Source organism: Sturnus vulgaris, chromosome 28 (genome assembly GCF_052056855.1).
Source record: "Sturnus vulgaris isolate bStuVul1 chromosome 28, bStuVul1.hap1, whole genome shotgun sequence".
NCBI classification, from domain to species: domain Eukaryota; kingdom Metazoa; phylum Chordata; class Aves; order Passeriformes; family Sturnidae; genus Sturnus; species Sturnus vulgaris.
In genome coordinates, this window is record NC_142270.1 from 852,504 (window position 1) to 871,183 (window position 18,680).

Below are 18,680 nucleotides of genomic sequence, written 5' to 3' on the forward strand. Positions count from 1 at the left end.
AGGCACTCGGGCTGTTGGCTAGAAGGCAGGCAGGAGAAATCTCTTCCTGCAACCTGTTCTAACCTGGAACCCAAGAGAGCAGCAGCAAGCCCAGGCAGATACATTTGCTCTCGGACTATTTGCAGGAGGTGCTTTGGGCCCCTCTCCGTGACCCCTGGGTGCTCTAGTGGGACAAGTCCTTCTGAACCGCCCTCACGGGCTTTGTTCCAAATAAATTGCCACTCTCTTGTCCTCCTGGAATGATGTGTGGCCTGGCTCAAGTCCCTGGCTGCTTTCCTGCTGTCTCCTCCCATGCCCTCGGCTTCTCTCTGCTCTCTAGCTCCTTCCTTAGCTAGGGCCAATAGCCTCCAGTTCTGGCTCATCCACTGAATGTGCGGAAAGGGTTCAGGAATAGGGAGATGCTCTCTCATGCCCCAAAGGACAAGAGAGTCTGGCCAAGAGTGTCTGCAATGACAAGTTTGGAGCTGACCAATGCAGTTTGGTACTGAACAGTCTATGAAGAACTTTGAGATCCCGGCATTCCAAAAGGATTAAGGCCCTTGAAGGGCTCCTGAGAGCAAGGCTTTGCCCAGCTAGCTGCAGACATTCTCAACATCCTCAGAGAAAGTGGAGCTGGGACAAGGAATAATGCAACCCCTTTCTCCTTCTGACAAAGCTTCCCTACAAGAAATTCCCTATCTGCATTACGGTTTAGAGAATGGAAAGTCTACCACTAGAGACAACCAGATCGTGTCCAGATAGAAAAAGCACATGAAGAAATGGCCCGATGATCTCCAGGGCCAGGAACTTGCAACTCCTTTGGAATCTTACCCTGCTCTCTTGTGCCAGGCGGGCCAGATTATCAAAGCGGGGCATCTCGTTTCTGTTCATGATGGAAATGTAGCAGGTGTTCTGTTGCGGGACTTTGGTTGCGATGACGCCCTGTGAAATGAAAGAATTCAACACTCACAATTCAGATTTTTCCAGCTACTAATGTTGGGATATAGTCAGGATGGAAGCCATAACAAATGCCGAGTTTTACTGGTCCACGTTTTGGACTCCATATGTTTAAAATAAAGTAAGAATCGCCCTCTCTGGGCCAGATGTCCGAGGAGACAGTCTCCTCATACGGTTTTTTATCGATCCCATTCTCTGCCACTCACCGTGTTGTAGTTCCAGATGGTTTTCCAGGACCCACTCATGCTCATTTGCTCAATGATTGCCACACGCCATTGCCTGTTGATGGTCACAATTTGGGACTGGCCACCAATGATGACCTGCGTGTTGTTGAAGATGATGCCTGGAATCTGCTGAGACTAAAAAGCCAAGGGAGAGAAGACGTTTCACCTTTGAAGGGTAACAGTGATGTCCCCAAAACTTCCCAAAAATCCCTGCTCTAATGGAAGAATTGCTGCCCCCCGGGAAGTGCCAAATCTTTGCTCAGTCTTTTCCAAAGGACGCAGAGTCAAGGCTGTGGTGTTGGGCAGAGCCCGTAAGAAATCTTTTCACAGGTTCAGAGAATCATTGCCACATCTGACAGCTGTTATCTTTTGCCTTTAGACGTTGATGTGTGCAAGAGCATGGCCCCAGTAAATTCATGCTCATTGTCTTGAATGGAAACCACACCCTTGGCTCTTTTAAAGCATCTGCACCATCAAGCAGGAAGCTGTCAATGAGGAGATGCCAGGCAAGAAGGGCATCAGGGTTGGCTTTGGGCAGCAGCTCTGAAGTCTCCCCATTTGGTCTAAGAAATGGTGATGGCTAAGGATTTCTCACCTGTCCATTGCCATTCCAAGTGCCGTTCCAACTGCCATTCCAAATGCCACTGCCGTTCCAAATGTTGCCGCCATTCCAGCCACCATTCCAGCCTCCATTCCAGCCTCCATTCCAATTGTTTCCGTTGTTCCAGCCTCCATTCCAACCACCATTCCAGTTATTACCACCATTCCAACCTCCATTCCAACCACCAGTCCAGTGGTTACCGCCGTTCCAGCCGCCATTCCAATTGTTACCACCATTCCAACCGCCATTCCAACCGCCATTCCAACCGCCATTCCAATTGCCATTGCCATTCCAGTTGCCGTTGCCATTCCAATTGCCATTGCTATTCCAGTTGCCATTGCCATTCCAATTGCCATTCCAATTACTATTGCTATTGCAGTACTGAAGCTCCACAGCTCTCAGGACGTCGAGGGTAATGCATGATCCCAGAGTCACCTGGGGTCCTTGGAAAGCTGGAAAAGAAAAGACAAAACACCATCAGCCAATGCCTAAGACCTTGGCTACCTTTCTAGAGGGAGGTGCTGGTGTTGCTCAGAGTCTGCCGGGTTCTGAAGAATTGTTGCACGGGGATTGTTTGAGCTGTACAAGGGACAGATTCCCTGGAAATGGCCATAGAGCAGCAGCTCGGTGGCTCAGTAGGGAATGCCCACAAAGACATATTCTTGAAAACACTTTGGGATTTCCCGTGCAGAAATTGAGGCTCTATTGCACTGGTTCCTGTGAGTCCCGATGCCTGGGCATTGCACAGTGAGGCTGCTGCCAGTTCATGGGCCCAGTCACATGATCTCTGACATTCTGATAGAATCCTAATACGTGTAGGTCATTACAGCCCTGGGGAATTGGATCGTTGCTCCACGGAAAAACTTACAAGGATCAAAGCCTCTTCACTTAGTGTTGTGATGCACAAGGGCTTGGTGGCTGCCTGGGTAAACTCATCAGCAAGCTCTGACCTGAAGGATAGCAATTCTTTGACTGGCCCTTCTTCCTGACTGGGCATCACTGGGGAGTTTTGTGCTGGCTGAAACACTCTGAGCCAAAATTACAGCCCCATTCAGCTTTCTGGAAAGGAGCTGTTTTGGGTCATGTATGGGGGCTGTGAGCCCAGTCTGTTCCAGTCCTGACCTGGGGAGGTGTCGAACCCTTTGTGCAACTGCTGAAAGAAACCCTTGGTGTCTGTGTGTTTTGAGGTGGAAGAGCAGCAATTGTGCCTTAGTCATGCCCCAGGAGATAAAGAGATAAAGATCAGCAACACTGAGAATTCCCATGCTTGCACTCACTGTGAACTTCGTAAGCCATGTAGGTGGTGAGTCCACTGCACATAGCGGTGATGTCTATTCCGTAAGACCTGAGGTTGTTGATCAGTCCATTGGTGACAAAGGTGATCTTCCTGGTTGCTCTTCCAAAACCAAGCAGGTTCTAAACATGAAAAACCAGCATGCAGCAAGGTGAGTGTCACGAACTAGGTCCAGCTTGTGCTATTCCTAGCTCGGGAATGATGACTCGGGGCTGGGTGTTTGAGTCCGACTTGCATTTAAGGACACCTTGAATCCCCAGGGGGCCTGTGGGACCACTAGCAGGCCTTGAAGGCAGCTCCAAAGGCAGAGCTCGTTCTCATGGAGTCAAGGTACAGGGAGCCTGAGGGGAAGAGGCAGCGCAAGGAAAACAATGAAGGGCCCCACAGAGAACAGGTTAGCCCAGCCGGCTGTAGAACTCCACATGGTCAGTGCAAGTCAGGGAGAGAATAATGCCGCCCCTTTCATTTTTTGACAAAGCATTTCTACAAGAAATTTCTCAGCTATATTAGGCTTGAGTGGAAATAAACTCTGCCGCTAGAGAGAACATGATACCCTCCAGAAAGAAAAATCACATGAAGAATGGTCAGATGATCTCCAGGGCCAGGAACCTGCTACTCCTTTGGAATCTTACCCTGCTCTCTTGTGCCAGGCGGGCCAGATTATCAAAGCGGGGCATCTCGTTTCTGTTCATGATGGAAATGTAGCAGGTGTTCTGTTGCGGGACTTTGGTTGCAATGATGCCCTGTGGAATGAAAGGATTCAACCTCACAATTCTGTTTTATCCATCTGTTAGTATTGGTTGGAAGTCAGGATGGAAACCATAACCAATGTGGGCGATTATATCCTGCGTCGTGGACTCCAAATGTTTAGAATAAGAAAGATTTTCCGACCCAGGGCCAGCTATAAAAGGAGCCAGACTCCTTGGATGCGACTGGATTGCCCCGTGTCCCTGTTACTCACCGTGTTGTAGTTCCAGATGGTTTTCCAGGACCCGCTGATGCTTTTTTGCTCAATGATTGCCACGCGCCATTGCCTGTTGATGGTCACAATTTGGGACTGGCCACCAATGATGACCTGCGTGTTGTTGAAGATGATGCCTGGAATCTGCTGAGACTAAAAAGCCAAGGGAGAGAAGACGTTTCACCTTTGAAGGGTAACAGTGATGTCTCCAAAGCTTTAGAAAAATCCCTGCTCTAATGGAAGCATTGCTGCCCCTCGGGAAGTTCTGGCACTGCTCGCAATGTTTTCCGAAGGACCCCGAATCAATGCTCAGCTTTTGGGCAGAGGCCATAAGAATTCTTTTCATGGATTCAGGGAATCATTGCCGTATCTGACAGCCGTCATTTGGGGACTTTAGGCTTTGGTGAGTGCGAGGGCAGTGGCTACAGAAAATCCATGCTCAAGGTCTTGAATGGAAACCTCTGCTCACCCATAGCTCTGTTTAAAGCATCTGCAGCCTTCAACAGGAAGTTGTCAATGAGGAGATGCCAGGCAAGAAGGGCATCAGGGTTAGCTTAGGGCAGCAGCTCTGGAGGCCCCCCATTTGGTCTAAGAATCGGTAAGGGCTAAGGATTTCTCACCGGGAAATTGACACTGCCATTGCCAATGCAGTACTGAAGCTCCACAGCTCTCAGGACGTCGAGGGTAATGCATGATCCCAGAGTCACTTGGGGTCCTTGGAAAGCTGGAAAAGAAAAGACAAAACACCATCAGCCAATGCCTAAGACCCTGGCTGCCTTTCCACAGACGGTACGGGAGTTGCTCAGAGTCAGCCGGGTTCTCAAGGATTGCTGCACTGGGGATTGTTTGAGCCGTGCAAGGGACAGATTCTCTGGAAATCCCCATAGAGCAGCAGCTCTGTGGCTCAGCAAGGAATGCCCACAAAGGCGTGCTCTTGAAAACCCTTTGGGATTTCCCGTGCAGAAATTGGGGCTCCTGTGAGTCCTGATGCCTGGGCATTACACAGTGAGGCTGCTAATTCATGGGCCCAGTCACATGATCAGTGACGTTCTGAAAGAATTTTACCAAGTGTAAGTCATCTAAGTCCGTAAGGATAAACCTACAAGGATTAACGCCATTTGGCTTGGTGTTGTGAAGCCCAAGGTTTTGGCGACTTCCTTGGTCAAGTCATCAGCAAGCTGTGTGCCGTAGGACAGTGGTTCTTAAAGAACGACCCTTTTCCTTGACTGGCTATTTCAGGGAGGCATAGTGATGACCAAAACCCTCCAGGCCCTAATTTAAGCCCCATTCACTTCCTGGAGATGAGCTGTAAGGATTTGGTTTGGGTCACTTATGGGGGCTGTGACCCCAGCCATTTCCAGATCTGATTTGCGGAGGTGCAGCACCCATTGCTGAAGCCCTTGGTGTCTGCGTGTTTTGAGGTGGAAGAGCAGCAATTGTGCCTTAGTCATGCCCCAGGAGACAAAGAGGCCAGGTCAGGAACACTGAGAATTCCCATGCTTGCACTCACTGTGAACTTCGTAAGCCATGTAGGTGGTGAGTCCACTGCACATAGCGGTGATGTCTATTCCGTAGGAGTTGAGGTTGTTGACCAATCCATTGGTGACAAAGGTGATCTTCCTGGTGGGTCTTCCAAAACCAAGCAGGTTCTAAACATGAAAAACCAGCATGCAGCAAGGTGAGTGTCAGGAGTTGGCTCCTGCTAGGCCTGTTCCTCGGGGCTGGGTGTTTGAGTCCCAGTTGCCTTTAGGGATGCCTTTTATTCCCCTGGGGTCCTGTGGGACCACTCGTAAGCCTTGAAGGCAGCTCCAAAGGCAGATGGTTCTAATAGAGTTAAGGTGCAGGGAGCCTGAGGGGAAGTGGCAGTGCAAGGAAAGCGCTGAAAAGGAGATGAGGAGTGCTGCCGCTCTGTGGAGCCAGAGCTCCTTCCAAAGCATTTGTTGAGTCCTTGCCCTGGCCCCTCAGAGGCACTCGGGCTGTTGGCTAGAAGGCAGGCAGGAGAAATCTCTTCCTGCAACCTGTTCTAACCTGGAACCCAAGAGAGCAGCAGCAAGCCCAGGCAGATACATTTGCTCTCGGACTATTTGCAGGAGGTGCTTTGGGCCCCTCTCCGTGACCCCTGGGTGCTCTAGTGGGACAAGTCCTTCTGAACCGCCCTCACGGGCTTTGTTCCAAATAAATTGCCACTCTCTTGTCCTCCTGGAATGATGTGTGGCCTGGCTCAAGTCCCTGGCTGCTTTCCTGCTGTCTCCTCCCATGCCCTCGGCTTCTCTCTGCTCTCTAGCTCCTTCCTTAGCTAGGGCCAATAGCCTCCAGTTCTGGCTCATCCACTGAATGTGCGGAAAGGGTTCAGGAACAGGGAGATGCTCTCTCATGCCCCAAAGGACAAGAGAGTCTGGCCAAGAGTGTCTGCAATGGCAAGTTTGGAGCTGACCAATGCAGTTTGGTACTGAACAGTCTATGAAGAACTTTGAGATCCCGGCATTCCAAAAGGATTAAGGCCCTTGAAGGGCTCCTGAGAGCAAGGCTTTGCCCAGCTAGCTGCAGACATTCTCAACATCCTCAGAGAAAGTGGAGCTGGGACAAGGAATAATGCAACCCCTTTCTCCTTCTGACAAAGCTTCCCTACAAGAAATTCCCTATCTGCATTACGGTTTAGAGAATGGAAAGTCTACCACTAGAGACAACCAGATCGTGTCCAGATAGAAAAAGCACATGAAGAAATGGCCCGATGATCTCCAGGGCCAGGAACTTGCAACTCCTTTGGAATCTTACCCTGCTCTCTTGTGCCAGGCGGGCCAGATTATCAAAGCGGGGCATCTCGTTTCTGTTCATGATGGAAATGTAGCAGGTGTTCTGTTGCGGGACTTTGGTTGCGATGACGCCCTGTGAAATGAAAGAATTCAACACTCACAATTCAGATTTTTCCAGCTACTAATGTTGGGATATAGTCAGGATGGAAGCCATAACAAATGCCGAGTTTTACTGGTCCACGTTTTGGACTCCATATGTTTAAAATAAAGTAAGAATCGCCCTCTCTGGGCCAGATGTCCGAGGAGACAGTCTCCTCATACGGTTTTTTATCGATCCCATTCTCTGCCACTCACCGTGTTGTAGTTCCAGATGGTTTTCCAGGACCCACTCATGCTCATTTGCTCAATGATTGCCACACGCCATTGCCTGTTGATGGTCACAATTTGGGACTGGCCACCAAAGATGACCTGCGTGTTGTTGAAGATGATGCCTGGAATCTGCTGAGACTAAAAAGCCAAGGGAGAGAAGACGTTTCACCTTTGAAGGGTAACAGTGATGTCCCCAAAACTTCCCAAAAATCCCTGCTCTAATGGAAGAATTGCTGCCCCCCGGGAAGTGCCAAATCTTTGCTCAGTCTTTTCCAAAGGACGCAGAGTCAAGGCTGTGGTGTTGGGCAGAGCCCGTAAGAAATCTTTTCACAGGTTCAGAGAATCATTGCCACATCTGACAGCTGTTATCTTTTGCCTTTAGACGTTGATGTGTGCAAGAGCATGGCCCCAGTAAATTCATGCTCATTGTCTTGAATAGAAACCACACCCTTGGCTCTTTTAAAGCATCTGCACCATCAAGCAGGAAGCTGTCAATGAGGAGATGCCAGGCAAGAAGGGCATCAGGGTTGGCTTTGGGCAGCAGCTCTGAAGTCTCCCCATTTGGTCTAAGAAATGGTGATGGCTAAGGATTTCTCACCTGTCCATTGCCATTCCAAGTGCCGTTCCAACTGCCATTCCAAATGCCACTGCCGTTCCAAATGTTGCCGCCATTCCAGCCACCATTCCAGCCTCCATTCCAGCCTCCATTCCAATTGTTTCCGTTGTTCCAGCCTCCATTCCAACCACCATTCCAGTTATTACCACCATTCCAGCCTCCATTCCAATTGTTTTCGTTGTTCCAGCCTCCATTCCAACCACCATTCCAGTTATTACCACCAATCCAGCCTCCATTCCAACCACCAGTCCAGTGGTTACCGCCGTTCCAGCCGCCATTCCAATTGTTACCACCATTCCAACCGCCATTCCAACCGCCATTCCAACCGCCATTCCAATTGCCATTGCCATTCCAGTTGCCGTTGCCATTCCAATTGCCATTGCTATTCCAGTTGCCATTGCCATTCCAATTGCCATTCCAATTACTATTGCTATTGCAGTACTGAAGCTCCACAGCTCTCAGGACGTCGAGGGTAATGCATGATCCCAGAGTCACCTGGGGTCCTTGGAAAGCTGGAAAAGAAAAGACAAAACACCATCAGCCAATGCCTAAGACCTTGGCTACCTTTCTAGAGGGAGGTGCTGGTGTTGCTCAGAGTCTGCCGGGTTCTGAAGAATTGTTGCACGGGGATTGTTTGAGCTGTACAAGGGACAGATTCCCTGGAAATGGCCATAGAGCAGCAGCTCAGTGGCTCAGTAGGGAATGCCCACAAAGACATATTCTTGAAAACACTTTGGGATTTCCCGTGCAGAAATTGAGGCTCTATTGCACTGGCTCCTGTGAGTCCCGATGCCTGGGCATTGCACAGTGAGGCTGCTGCCAGTTCATGGGCCCAGTCACATGATCTCTGACATTCTGATAGAATCCTAATACGTGTAGGTCATTACAGCCCTGGGGAATTGGATCGTTGCTCCACGGAAAAACTTACAAGGATCAAAGCCTCTTCACTTAGTGTTGTGATGCACAAGGGCTTGGTGGCTGCCTGGGTAAACTCATCAGCAAGCTCTGACCTGAAGGATAGCAATTCTTTGACTGGCCCTTCTTCCTGACTGGGCATCACTGGGGAGTTTTGTGCTGGCTGAAACACTCTGAGCCAAAATTACAGCCCCATTCAGCTTTCTGGAAAGGAGCTGTTTTGGGTCATGTATGGGGGCTGTGAGCCCAGTCTGTTCCAGTCCTGACCTGGGGAGGTGTCGAACCCTTTGTGCAACTGCTGAAAGAAACCCTTGGTGTCTGTGTGTTTTGAGGTGGAAGAGCAGCAATTGTGCCTTAGTCATGCCCCAGGAGATAAAGAGATAAAGATCAGCAACACTGAGAATTCCCATGCTTGCACTCACTGTGAACTTCGTAAGCCATGTAGGTGGTGAGTCCACTGCACATAGCGGTGATGTCTATTCCGTAAGACCTGAGGTTGTTGATCAGTCCATTGGTGACAAAGGTGATCTTCCTGGTTGCTCTTCCAAAACCAAGCAGGTTCTAAACATGAAAAACCAGCATGCAGCAAGGTGAGTGTCACGAACTAGGTCCAGCTTGTGCTATTCCTAGCTCGGGAATGATGACTCGGGGCTGGGTGTTTGAGTCCGACTTGCATTTAAGGACACCTTGAATCCCCAGGGGGCCTGTGGGACCACTAGCAGGCCTTGAAGGCAGCTCCAAAGGCAGAGCTCGTTCTCATGGAGTCAAGGTACAGGGAGCCTGAGGGGAAGAGGCAGCGCAAGGAAAACAATGAAGGGCCCCACAGAGAACAGGTTAGCCCAGCCGGCTGTAGAACTCCACATGGTCAGTGCAAGTCAGGGAGAGAATAATGCCGCCCCTTTCATTTTTTGACAACGCATTTCTACAAGAAATTTCTCAGCTATATTAGGCTTGAGTGGAAATAAACTCTGCCGCTAGAGAGAACATGATACCCTCCAGAAAGAAAAATCACATGAAGAATGGTCAGATGATCTCCAGGGCCAGGAACCTGCTACTCCTTTGGAATCTTACCCTGCTCTCTTGTGCCAGGCGGGCCAGATTATCAAAGCGGGGCATCTCGTTTCTGTTCATGATGGAAATGTAGCAGGTGTTCTGTTGCGGGACTTTGGTTGCAATGATGCCCTGTGGAATGAAAGGATTCAACCTCACAATTCTGTTTTATCCATCTGTTAGTATTGGTTGGAAGTCAGGATGGAAACCATAACCAATGTGGGCGATTATATCCTGCGTCGTGGACTCCAAATGTTTAGAATAAGAAAGATTTTCCGACCCAGGGCCAGCTATAAAAGGAGCCAGACTCCTTGGATGCGACTGGATTGCCCCGTGTCCCTGTTACTCACCGTGTTGTAGTTCCAGATGGTTTTCCAGGACCCGCTGATGCTTTTTTGCTCAATGATTGCCACGCGCCATTGCCTGTTGATGGTCACAATTTGGGACTGGCCACCAATGATGACCTGCGTGTTGTTGAAGATGATGCCTGGAATCTGCTGAGACTAAAAAGCCAAGGGAGAGAAGACGTTTCACCTTTGAAGGGTAACAGTGATGTCTCCAAAGCTTTAGAAAAATCCCTGCTCTAATGGAAGCATTGCTGCCCCTCGGGAAGTTCTGGCACTGCTCGCAATGTTTTCCGAAGGACCCCGAATCAATGCTCAGCTTTTGGGCAGAGGCCATAAGAATTCTTTTCATGGATTCAGGGAATCATTGCCGTATCTGACAGCCGTCATTTGGGGACTTTAGGCTTTGGTGAGTGCGAGGGCAGTGGCTACAGAAAATCCATGCTCAAGGTCTTGAATGGAAACCTCTGCTCACCCATAGCTCTGTTTAAAGCATCTGCAGCCTTCAACAGGAAGTTGTCAATGAGGAGATGCCAGGCAAGAAGGGCATCAGGGTTAGCTTAGGGCAGCAGCTCTGGAGGCCCCCCATTTGGTCTAAGAATCGGTAAGGGCTAAGGATTTCTCACCGGGAAATTGACACTGCCATTGCCAATGCAGTACTGAAGCTCCACAGCTCTCAGGACGTCGAGGGTAATGCATGATCCCAGAGTCACCTGGGGTCCTTGGAAAGCTGGAAAAGAAAAGACAAAACACCATCAGCCAATGCCTAAGACCCTGGCTGCCTTTCCACAGACGGTACGGGAGTTGCTCAGAGTCAGCCGGGTTCTCAAGGATTGCTGCACTGGGGATTGTTTGAGCCGTGCAAGGGACAGATTCTCTGGAAATCCCCATAGAGCAGCAGCTCTGTGGCTCAGCAAGGAATGCCCACAAAGGCGTGCTCTTGAAAACCCTTTGGGATTTCCCGTGCAGAAATTGGGGCTCCTGTGAGTCCTGATGCCTGGGCATTACACAGTGAGGCTGCTAATTCATGGGCCCAGTCACATGATCAGTGACGTTCTGAAAGAATTTTACCAAGTGTAAGTCATCTAAGTCCGTAAGGATAAACCTACAAGGATTAACGCCATTTGGCTTGGTGTTGTGAAGCCCAAGGTTTTGGCGACTTCCTTGGTCAAGTCATCAGCAAGCTGTGTGCCGTAGGACAGTGGTTCTTAAAGAACGACCCTTTTCCTTGACTGGCTATTTCAGGGAGGCATAGTGATGACCAAAACCCTCCAGGCCCTAATTTAAGCCCCATTCACTTCCTGGAGATGAGCTGTAAGGATTTGGTTTGGGTCACTTATGGGGGCTGTGACCCCAGCCATTTCCAGATCTGATTTGCGGAGGTGCAGCACCCGTTGCTGAAGCCCTTGGTGTCTGTGTGTTTTGAGGTGGAAGAGCAGCAATTGTGCCTTAGTCATGCCCCAGGAGACAAAGAGGCCAGGTCAGGAACACTGAGAATTCCCATGCTTGCACTCACTGTGAACTTCGTAAGCCATGTAGGTGGTGAGTCCACTGCACATAGCGGTGATGTCTATTCCGTAGGAGTTGAGGTTGTTGACCAATCCATTGGTGACAAAGGTGATCTTCCTGGTGGGTCTTCCAAAACCAAGCAGGTTCTAAACATGAAAAACCAGCATGCAGCAAGGTGAGTGTCAGGAGTTGGCTCCTGCTAGGCCTGTTCCTCGGGGCTGGGTGTTTGAGTCCCAGTTGCCTTTAGGGATGCCTTTTATTCCCCTGGGGTCCTGTGGGACCACTCGTAAGCCTTGAAGGCAGCTCCAAAGGCAGATGGTTCTAATAGAGTTAAGGTGCAGGGAGCCTGAGGGGAAGTGGCAGTGCAAGGAAAGCGCTGAAAAGGAGATGAGGAGTGCTGCCGCTCTGTGGAGCCAGAGCTCCTTCCAAAGCATTTGTTGAGTCCTTGCCCTGGCCCCTCAGAGGCACTCGGGCTGTTGGCTAGAAGGCAGGCAGGAGAAATCTCTTCCTGCAGCCTGTTCTAACCTGGAACCCAAGAGAGCAGCAGCAAGCCCAGGCAGATACATTTGCTCTCGGACTATTTGCAGGAGGTGCTTTGGGCCCCTCTCCGTGACCCCTGGGTGCTCTAGTGGGACAAGTCCTTCTGAACCGCCCTCACGGGCTTTGTTCCAAATAAATTGCCACTCTCTTGTCCTCCTGGAATGATGTGTGGCCTGGCTCAAGTCCCTGGCTGCTTTCCTGCTGTCTCCTCCCATGCCCTCGGCTTCTCTCTGCTCTCTAGCTCCTTCCTTAGCTAGGGCCAATAGCCTCCAGTTCTGGCTCATCCACTGAATGTGCGGAAAGGGTTCAGGAATAGGGAGATGCTCTCTCATGCCCCAAAGGACAAGAGAGTCTGGCCAAGAGTGTCTGCAATGGCAAGTTTGGAGCTGACCAATGCAGTTTGGTACTGAACAGTCTATGAAGAACTTTGAGATCCCGGCATTCCAAAAGGATTAAGGCCCTTGAAGGGCTCCTGAGAGCAAGGCTTTGCCCAGCTAGCTGCAGACATTCTCAACATCCTCAGAGAAAGTGGAGCTGGGACAAGGAATAATGCAACCCCTTTCTCCTTCTGACAAAGCTTCCCTACAAGAAATTCCCTATCTGCATTACGGTTTAGAGAATGGAAAGTCTACCACTAGAGACAACCAGATCGTGTCCAGATAGAAAAAGCACATGAAGAAATGGCCCGATGATCTCCAGGGCCAGGAACTTGCAACTCCTTTGGAATCTTACCCTGCTCTCTTGTGCCAGGCGGGCCAGATTATCAAAGCGGGGCATCTCGTTTCTGTTCATGATGGAAATGTAGCAGGTGTTCTGTTGCGGGACTTTGGTTGCGATGACGCCCTGTGAAATGAAAGAATTCAACACTCACAATTCAGATTTTTCCAGCTACTAATGTTGGGATATAGTCAGGATGGAAGCCATAACAAATGCCGAGTTTTACTGGTCCACGTTTTGGACTCCATATGTTTAAAATAAAGTAAGAATCGCCCTCTCTGGGCCAGATGTCCGAGGAGACAGTCTCCTCATACGGTTTTTTATCGATCCCATTCTCTGCCACTCACCGTGTTGTAGTTCCAGATGGTTTTCCAGGACCCACTCATGCTCATTTGCTCAATGATTGCCACACGCCATTGCCTGTTGATGGTCACAATTTGGGACTGGCCACCAAAGATGACCTGCGTGTTGTTGAAGATGATGCCTGGAATCTGCTGAGACTAAAAAGCCAAGGGAGAGAAGACGTTTCACCTTTGAAGGGTAACAGTGATGTCCCCAAAACTTCCCAAAAATCCCTGCTCTAATGGAAGAATTGCTGCCCCCCGGGAAGTGCCAAATCTTTGCTCAGTCTTTTCCAAAGGACGCAGAGTCAAGGCTGTGGTGTTGGGCAGAGCCCGTAAGAAATCTTTTCACAGGTTCAGAGAATCATTGCCACATCTGACAGCTGTTATCTTTTGCCTTTAGACGTTGATGTGTGCAAGAGCATGGCCCCAGTAAATTCATGCTCATTGTCTTGAATGGAAACCACACCCTTGGCTCTTTTAAAGCATCTGCACCATCAAGCAGGAAGCTGTCAATGAGGAGATGCCAGGCAAGAAGGGCATCAGGGTTGGCTTTGGGCAGCAGCTCTGAAGTCTCCCCATTTGGTCTAAGAAATGGTGATGGCTAAGGATTTCTCACCTGTCCATTGCCATTCCAAGTGCCGTTCCAACTGCCATTCCAAATGCCACTGCCGTTCCAAATGTTGCCGCCATTCCAGCCACCATTCCAGCCTCCATTCCAGCCTCCATTCCAATTGTTTCCGTTGTTCCAGCCTCCATTCCAACCACCATTCCAGTTATTACCACCAATCCAACCTCCATTCCAACCACCAGTCCAGTGGTTACCACCGTTCCAGCCGCCATTCCAATTGTTACCACCATTCCAACCACCATTCCAACCGCCATTCCAACCGCCATTCCAACCACCATTCCAATTGCCATTCCAGTTGCCATTGCCATTCCAATTGCCATTGCTATTCCAGTTGCCATTGCCATTCCAATTGCCATTCCAATTACTATTGCTATTGCAGTACTGAAGCTCCACAGCTCTCAGGACGTCGAGGGTAATGCATGATCCCAGAGTCACCTGGGGTCCTTGGAAAGCTGGAAAAGAAAAGACAAAACACCATCAGCCAATGCCTAAGACCTTGGCTACCTTTCTAGAGGGAGGTGCTGGTGTTGTTCAGAGTCTGCCGGGTTCTGAAGAATTGTTGCACGGGGATTGTTTGAGCTGTACAAGGGACAGATTCCCTGGAAATGGCCATAGAGCAGCAGCTCGGTGGCTCAGTAGGGAATGCCCACAAAGACATATTCTTGAAAACACTTTGGGATTTCCCGTGCAGAAATTGAGGCTCTATTGCACTGGCTCCTGTGAGTCCCGATGCCTGGGCATTGCACAGTGAGGCTGCTGCCAGTTCATGGGCCCAGTCACATGATCTCTGACATTCTGATAGAATCCTATCCCGTGTAGGTCATTACAGCCCTGGGGAATTGGATCGTTGCTCCATGGAAAAACTTACAAGGATCAAAGCCTCTTCACTTAGTGTTGTGATGCACAAGGGCTTGGTGGCTGCCTGGGTAAACTCATCAGCAAGCTCTGACCTGAAGGATAGCAATTCTTTGACTGGCCCTTCTTCCTGACTGGGCATAACTGGGGAGTTTTGTGCTGGCTGAAACACTCTGAGCCAAAATTACAGCCCCATTCAGCTTTCTGGAAAGGAGCTGTTTTGGGTCATGTATGGGGGCTGTGAGCCCAGTCTGTTCCAGTCCTGACCTGGGGAGGTGTTGAACCCTTTGTGCAACTGCTGAAAGAAACCCTTGGTGTCTGTGTGTTTTGAGGTGGAAGAGCAGCAATTGTGCCTTAGTCATGCCCCAGGAGATAAAGAGATAAAGATCAGCAACACTGAGAATTCCCATGCTTGCACTCACTGTGAACTTCGTAAGCCATGTAGGTGGTGAGTCCACTGCACATAGCGGTGATGTCTATTCCGTAAGACCTGAGGTTGTTGATCAGTCCATTGGTGACAAAGGTGATCTTCCTGGTTGCTCTTCCAAAACCAAGCAGGTTCTAAACATGAAAAACCAGCATGCAGCAAGGTGAGTGTCACGAACTAGGTCCAGCTTGTGCTATTCCTAGCTCGGGAATGATGACTCGGGGCTGGGTGTTTGAGTCCGACTTGCATTTAAGGACACCTTGAATCCCCAGGGGGCCTGTGGGACCACTAGCAGGCCTTGAAGGCAGCTCCAAAGGCAGAGCTCGTTCTCATGGAGTCAAGGTACAGGGAGCCTGAGGGGAAGAGGCAGCACAAGGAAAACAATGAAGGGCCCCACAGAGAACAGGTTAGCCCAGCCGGCTGTAGAAATCCACATGGTCAGTGCAAGTCAGGGAGAGAATAATGCCGCCCCTTTCATTTTTTGACAAAGCATTTCTACAAGAAATTTCTCAGCTATATTAGGCTTGAGTGGAAATAAACTCTGCCGCTAGAGAGAACATGATACCCTCCAGAAAGAAAAATCACATGAAGAATGGTCAGATGATCTCCAGGGCCAGGAACCTGCTACTCCTTTGGAATCTTACCCTGCTCTCTTGTGCCAGGCGGGCCAGATTATCAAAGCGGGGCATCTCGTTTCTGTTCATGATGGAAATGTAGCAGGTGTTCTGTTGCGGGACTTTGGTTGCAATGATGCCCTGTGGAATGAAAGGATTCAACCTCACAATTCTGTTTTATCCATCTGTTAGTATTGGTTGGAAGTCAGGATGGAAACCATAACCAATGTGGGCGATTATATCCTGCGTCGTGGACTCCAAATGTTTAGAATAAGAAAGATTTTCCGACCCAGGGCCAGCTATAAAAGGAGCCAGACTCCTTGGATGCGACTGGATTGCCCCGTGTCCCTGTTACTCACCGTGTTGTAGTTCCAGATGGTTTTCCAGGACCCGCTGATGCTTTTTTGCTCAATGATTGCCACGCGCCATTGCCTGTTGATGGTCACAATTTGGGACTGGCCACCAATGATGACCTGCGTGTTGTTGAAGATGATGCCTGGAATCTGCTGAGACTAAAAAGCCAAGGGAGAGAAGACGTTTCACCTTTGAAGGGTAACAGTGATGTCTCCAAAGCTTTAGAAAAATCCCTGCTCTAATGGAAGCATTGCTGCCCCTCGGGAAGTTCTGGCACTGCTCGCAATGTTTTCCGAAGGACCCCGAATCAATGCTCAGCTTTTGGGCAGAGGCCATAAGAATTCTTTTCATGGATTCAGGGAATCATTGCCGTATCTGACAGCCGTCATTTGGGGACTTTAGGCTTTGGTGAGTGCGAGGGCAGTGGCTACAGAAAATCCATGCTCAAGGTCTTGAATGGAAACCTCTGCTCACCCATAGCTCTGTTTAAAGCATCTGCAGCCTTCAACAGGAAGTTGTCAATGAGGAGATGCCAGGCAAGAAGGGCATCAGGGTTAGCTTAGGGCAGCAGCTCTGGAGGCCCCCCATTTGGTCTAAGAATCGGTAAGGGCTAAGGATTTCTCACCGGGAAATTGACACTGCCATTGCCAATGCAGTACTGAAGCTCCACAGCTCTCAGGACGTCGAGGGTAATGCATGATCCCAGAGTCACTTGGGGTCCTTGGAAAGCTGGAAAAGAAAAGACAAAACACCATCAGCCAATGCCTAAGACCCTGGCTGCCTTTCCACAGACGGTACGGGAGTTGCTCAGAGTCAGCCGGGTTCTCAAGGATTGCTGCACTGGGGATTGTTTGAGCCGTGCAAGGGACAGATTCTCTGGAAATCCCCATAGAGCAGCAGCTCTGTGGCTCAGCAAGGAATGCCCACAAAGGCGTGCTCTTGAAAACCCTTTGGGATTTCCCGTGCAGAAATTGGGGCTCCTGTGAGTCCTGATGCCTGGGCATTACACAGTGAGGCTGCTAATTCATGGGCCCAGTCACATGATCAGTGACGTTCTGAAAGAATTTTACCAAGTGTAAGTCATCTAAGTCCGTAAGGATAAACCTACAAGGATTAACGCCATTTGGCTTGGTGTTGTGAAGCCCAAGGTTTTGGCGACTTCCTTGGTCAAGTCATCAGCAAGCTGTGTGCCGTAGGACAGTGGTTCTTAAAGAACGACCCTTTTCCTTGACTGGCTATTTCAGGGAGGCATAGTGATGACCAAAACCCTCCAGGCCCTAATTTAAGCCCCATTCACTTCCTGGAGATGAGCTGTAAGGATTTGGTTTGGGTCACTTATGGGGGCTGTGACCCCAGCCATTTCCAGATCTGATTTGCGGAGGTGCAGCACCCGTTGCTGAAGCCCTTGGTGTCTGCGTGTTTTGAGGTGGAAGAGCAGCAATTGTGCCTTAGTCATGCCCCAGGAGACAAAGAGGCCAGGTCAGGAACACTGAGAATTCCCATGCTTGCACTCACTGTGAACTTCGTAAGCCATGTAGGTGGTGAGTCCACTGCACATAGCGGTGATGTCTATTCCGTAGGAGTTGAGGTTGTTGACCAATCCATTGGTGACAAAGGTGATCTTCCTGGTTGCTCTTCCAAAACCAAGCAGGTTCTAAACATGAAAAACCAGCATGCAGCAAGGTGAGTGTCAGGAGTTGGCTCCTGCTAGGCCTGTTCCTCGGGGCTGGGTGTTTGAGTCCCAGTTGCCTTTAGGGATGCCTTTTATTCCCCTGGGGTCCTGTGGGACCACTCGTAAGCCTTGAAGGCAGCTCCAAAGGCAGATGGTTCTAATAGAGTTAAGGTGCAGGGAGCCTGAGGGGAAGTGGCAGTGCAAGGAAAGCGCTGAAAAGGAGATGAGGAGTGCTGCCGCTCTGTGGAGCCAGAGCTCCTTCCAAAGCATTTGTTGAGTCCTTGCCCTGGCCCCTCAGAGGCACTCGGGCTGTTGGCTAGAAGGCAGGCAGGAGAAATCTCTTCCTGCAGCCTGTTCTAACCTGGAACCCAAGAGAGCAGCAGCAAGCCCAGGCAGATACATTTGCTCTCGGACTATTTGCAGGAGGTGCTTTGGGCCCCTCTCCGTGACCCCTGGGTGCTCTAGTGGGACAAGTCCTTCTGAACCGCCCTCACGGGCTTTGTTCCAAATAAATTGCCACTCTCTTGTCCTCCTGGAATGATGTGTGGCCTGGCTCAAGTCCCTGGCTGCTTTCCTGCTGTCTCCTCCCATGCCCTCGGCTTCTCTCTGCTCTCTAGCTTCTTCCTTAGCTAGGGCCAAAAGCCTCCAGTTCTGGCTCATCCACTGAATGTGCGGAAAGGGTTCAGGAACAGGGAGATGCTCTCTCATGCCCCAAAGGACATGAGAGTCTGGCCAAGAGTGTCTGCAATGACAAGTTTGGAGCTGACCAATGCAGTTTGGTACTGAACAGTCTATGAAGAACTTTGAGATCCCGGCATTCCAAAAGGATTAAGGCCCTTGAAGGGCTCCTGAGAGCAAGGCTTTGCCCAGCTAGCTGCAGACATTCTCAACATCCTCAGAGAAAGTGGAGCTGGGACAAGGAATAATGCAACCCCTTTCTCCTTCTGACAAAGCTTC

The 18,680-nt window shown here is 50.0% G+C and overlaps 1 protein-coding gene across 1 annotated transcript in view; it reads right to left on the bottom strand.

Annotated features, from left to right (window-relative positions):
- Nucleotides 1-18,680, bottom strand: part of LOC148220967 (uncharacterized) — a 134,157-nt gene that overhangs the window by 74,085 nt on the left and 41,392 nt on the right. Inside the window, exons 60-84 of the mRNA XM_088179862.1 lie at nucleotides 17,567-17,705; nucleotides 16,677-16,771; nucleotides 16,057-16,209; nucleotides 15,728-15,838; nucleotides 15,079-15,217; nucleotides 13,840-14,253; nucleotides 13,640-13,645; nucleotides 13,177-13,313; nucleotides 12,845-12,955; nucleotides 11,574-11,718; nucleotides 10,690-10,793; nucleotides 10,070-10,222; nucleotides 9,741-9,851; nucleotides 9,092-9,230; nucleotides 7,737-8,266; nucleotides 7,124-7,276; nucleotides 6,792-6,902; nucleotides 5,521-5,665; nucleotides 4,637-4,740; nucleotides 4,017-4,169; nucleotides 3,688-3,798; nucleotides 3,039-3,177; nucleotides 1,756-2,213; nucleotides 1,143-1,295; nucleotides 811-921 (exon numbers count right to left, since the gene is read on the bottom strand). Coding sequence (XP_088035988.1) covers nucleotides 811-921; nucleotides 1,143-1,295; nucleotides 1,756-2,213; nucleotides 3,039-3,177; nucleotides 3,688-3,798; nucleotides 4,017-4,169; nucleotides 4,637-4,740; nucleotides 5,521-5,665; nucleotides 6,792-6,902; nucleotides 7,124-7,276; nucleotides 7,737-8,266; nucleotides 9,092-9,230; nucleotides 9,741-9,851; nucleotides 10,070-10,222; nucleotides 10,690-10,793; nucleotides 11,574-11,718; nucleotides 12,845-12,955; nucleotides 13,177-13,313; nucleotides 13,640-13,645; nucleotides 13,840-14,253; nucleotides 15,079-15,217; nucleotides 15,728-15,838; nucleotides 16,057-16,209; nucleotides 16,677-16,771; nucleotides 17,567-17,705 — 4,125 coding nt within the window. The remainder of the gene's footprint in view (nucleotides 1-810; nucleotides 922-1,142; nucleotides 1,296-1,755; nucleotides 2,214-3,038; nucleotides 3,178-3,687; nucleotides 3,799-4,016; nucleotides 4,170-4,636; nucleotides 4,741-5,520; nucleotides 5,666-6,791; nucleotides 6,903-7,123; nucleotides 7,277-7,736; nucleotides 8,267-9,091; nucleotides 9,231-9,740; nucleotides 9,852-10,069; nucleotides 10,223-10,689; nucleotides 10,794-11,573; nucleotides 11,719-12,844; nucleotides 12,956-13,176; nucleotides 13,314-13,639; nucleotides 13,646-13,839; nucleotides 14,254-15,078; nucleotides 15,218-15,727; nucleotides 15,839-16,056; nucleotides 16,210-16,676; nucleotides 16,772-17,566; nucleotides 17,706-18,680) is intronic.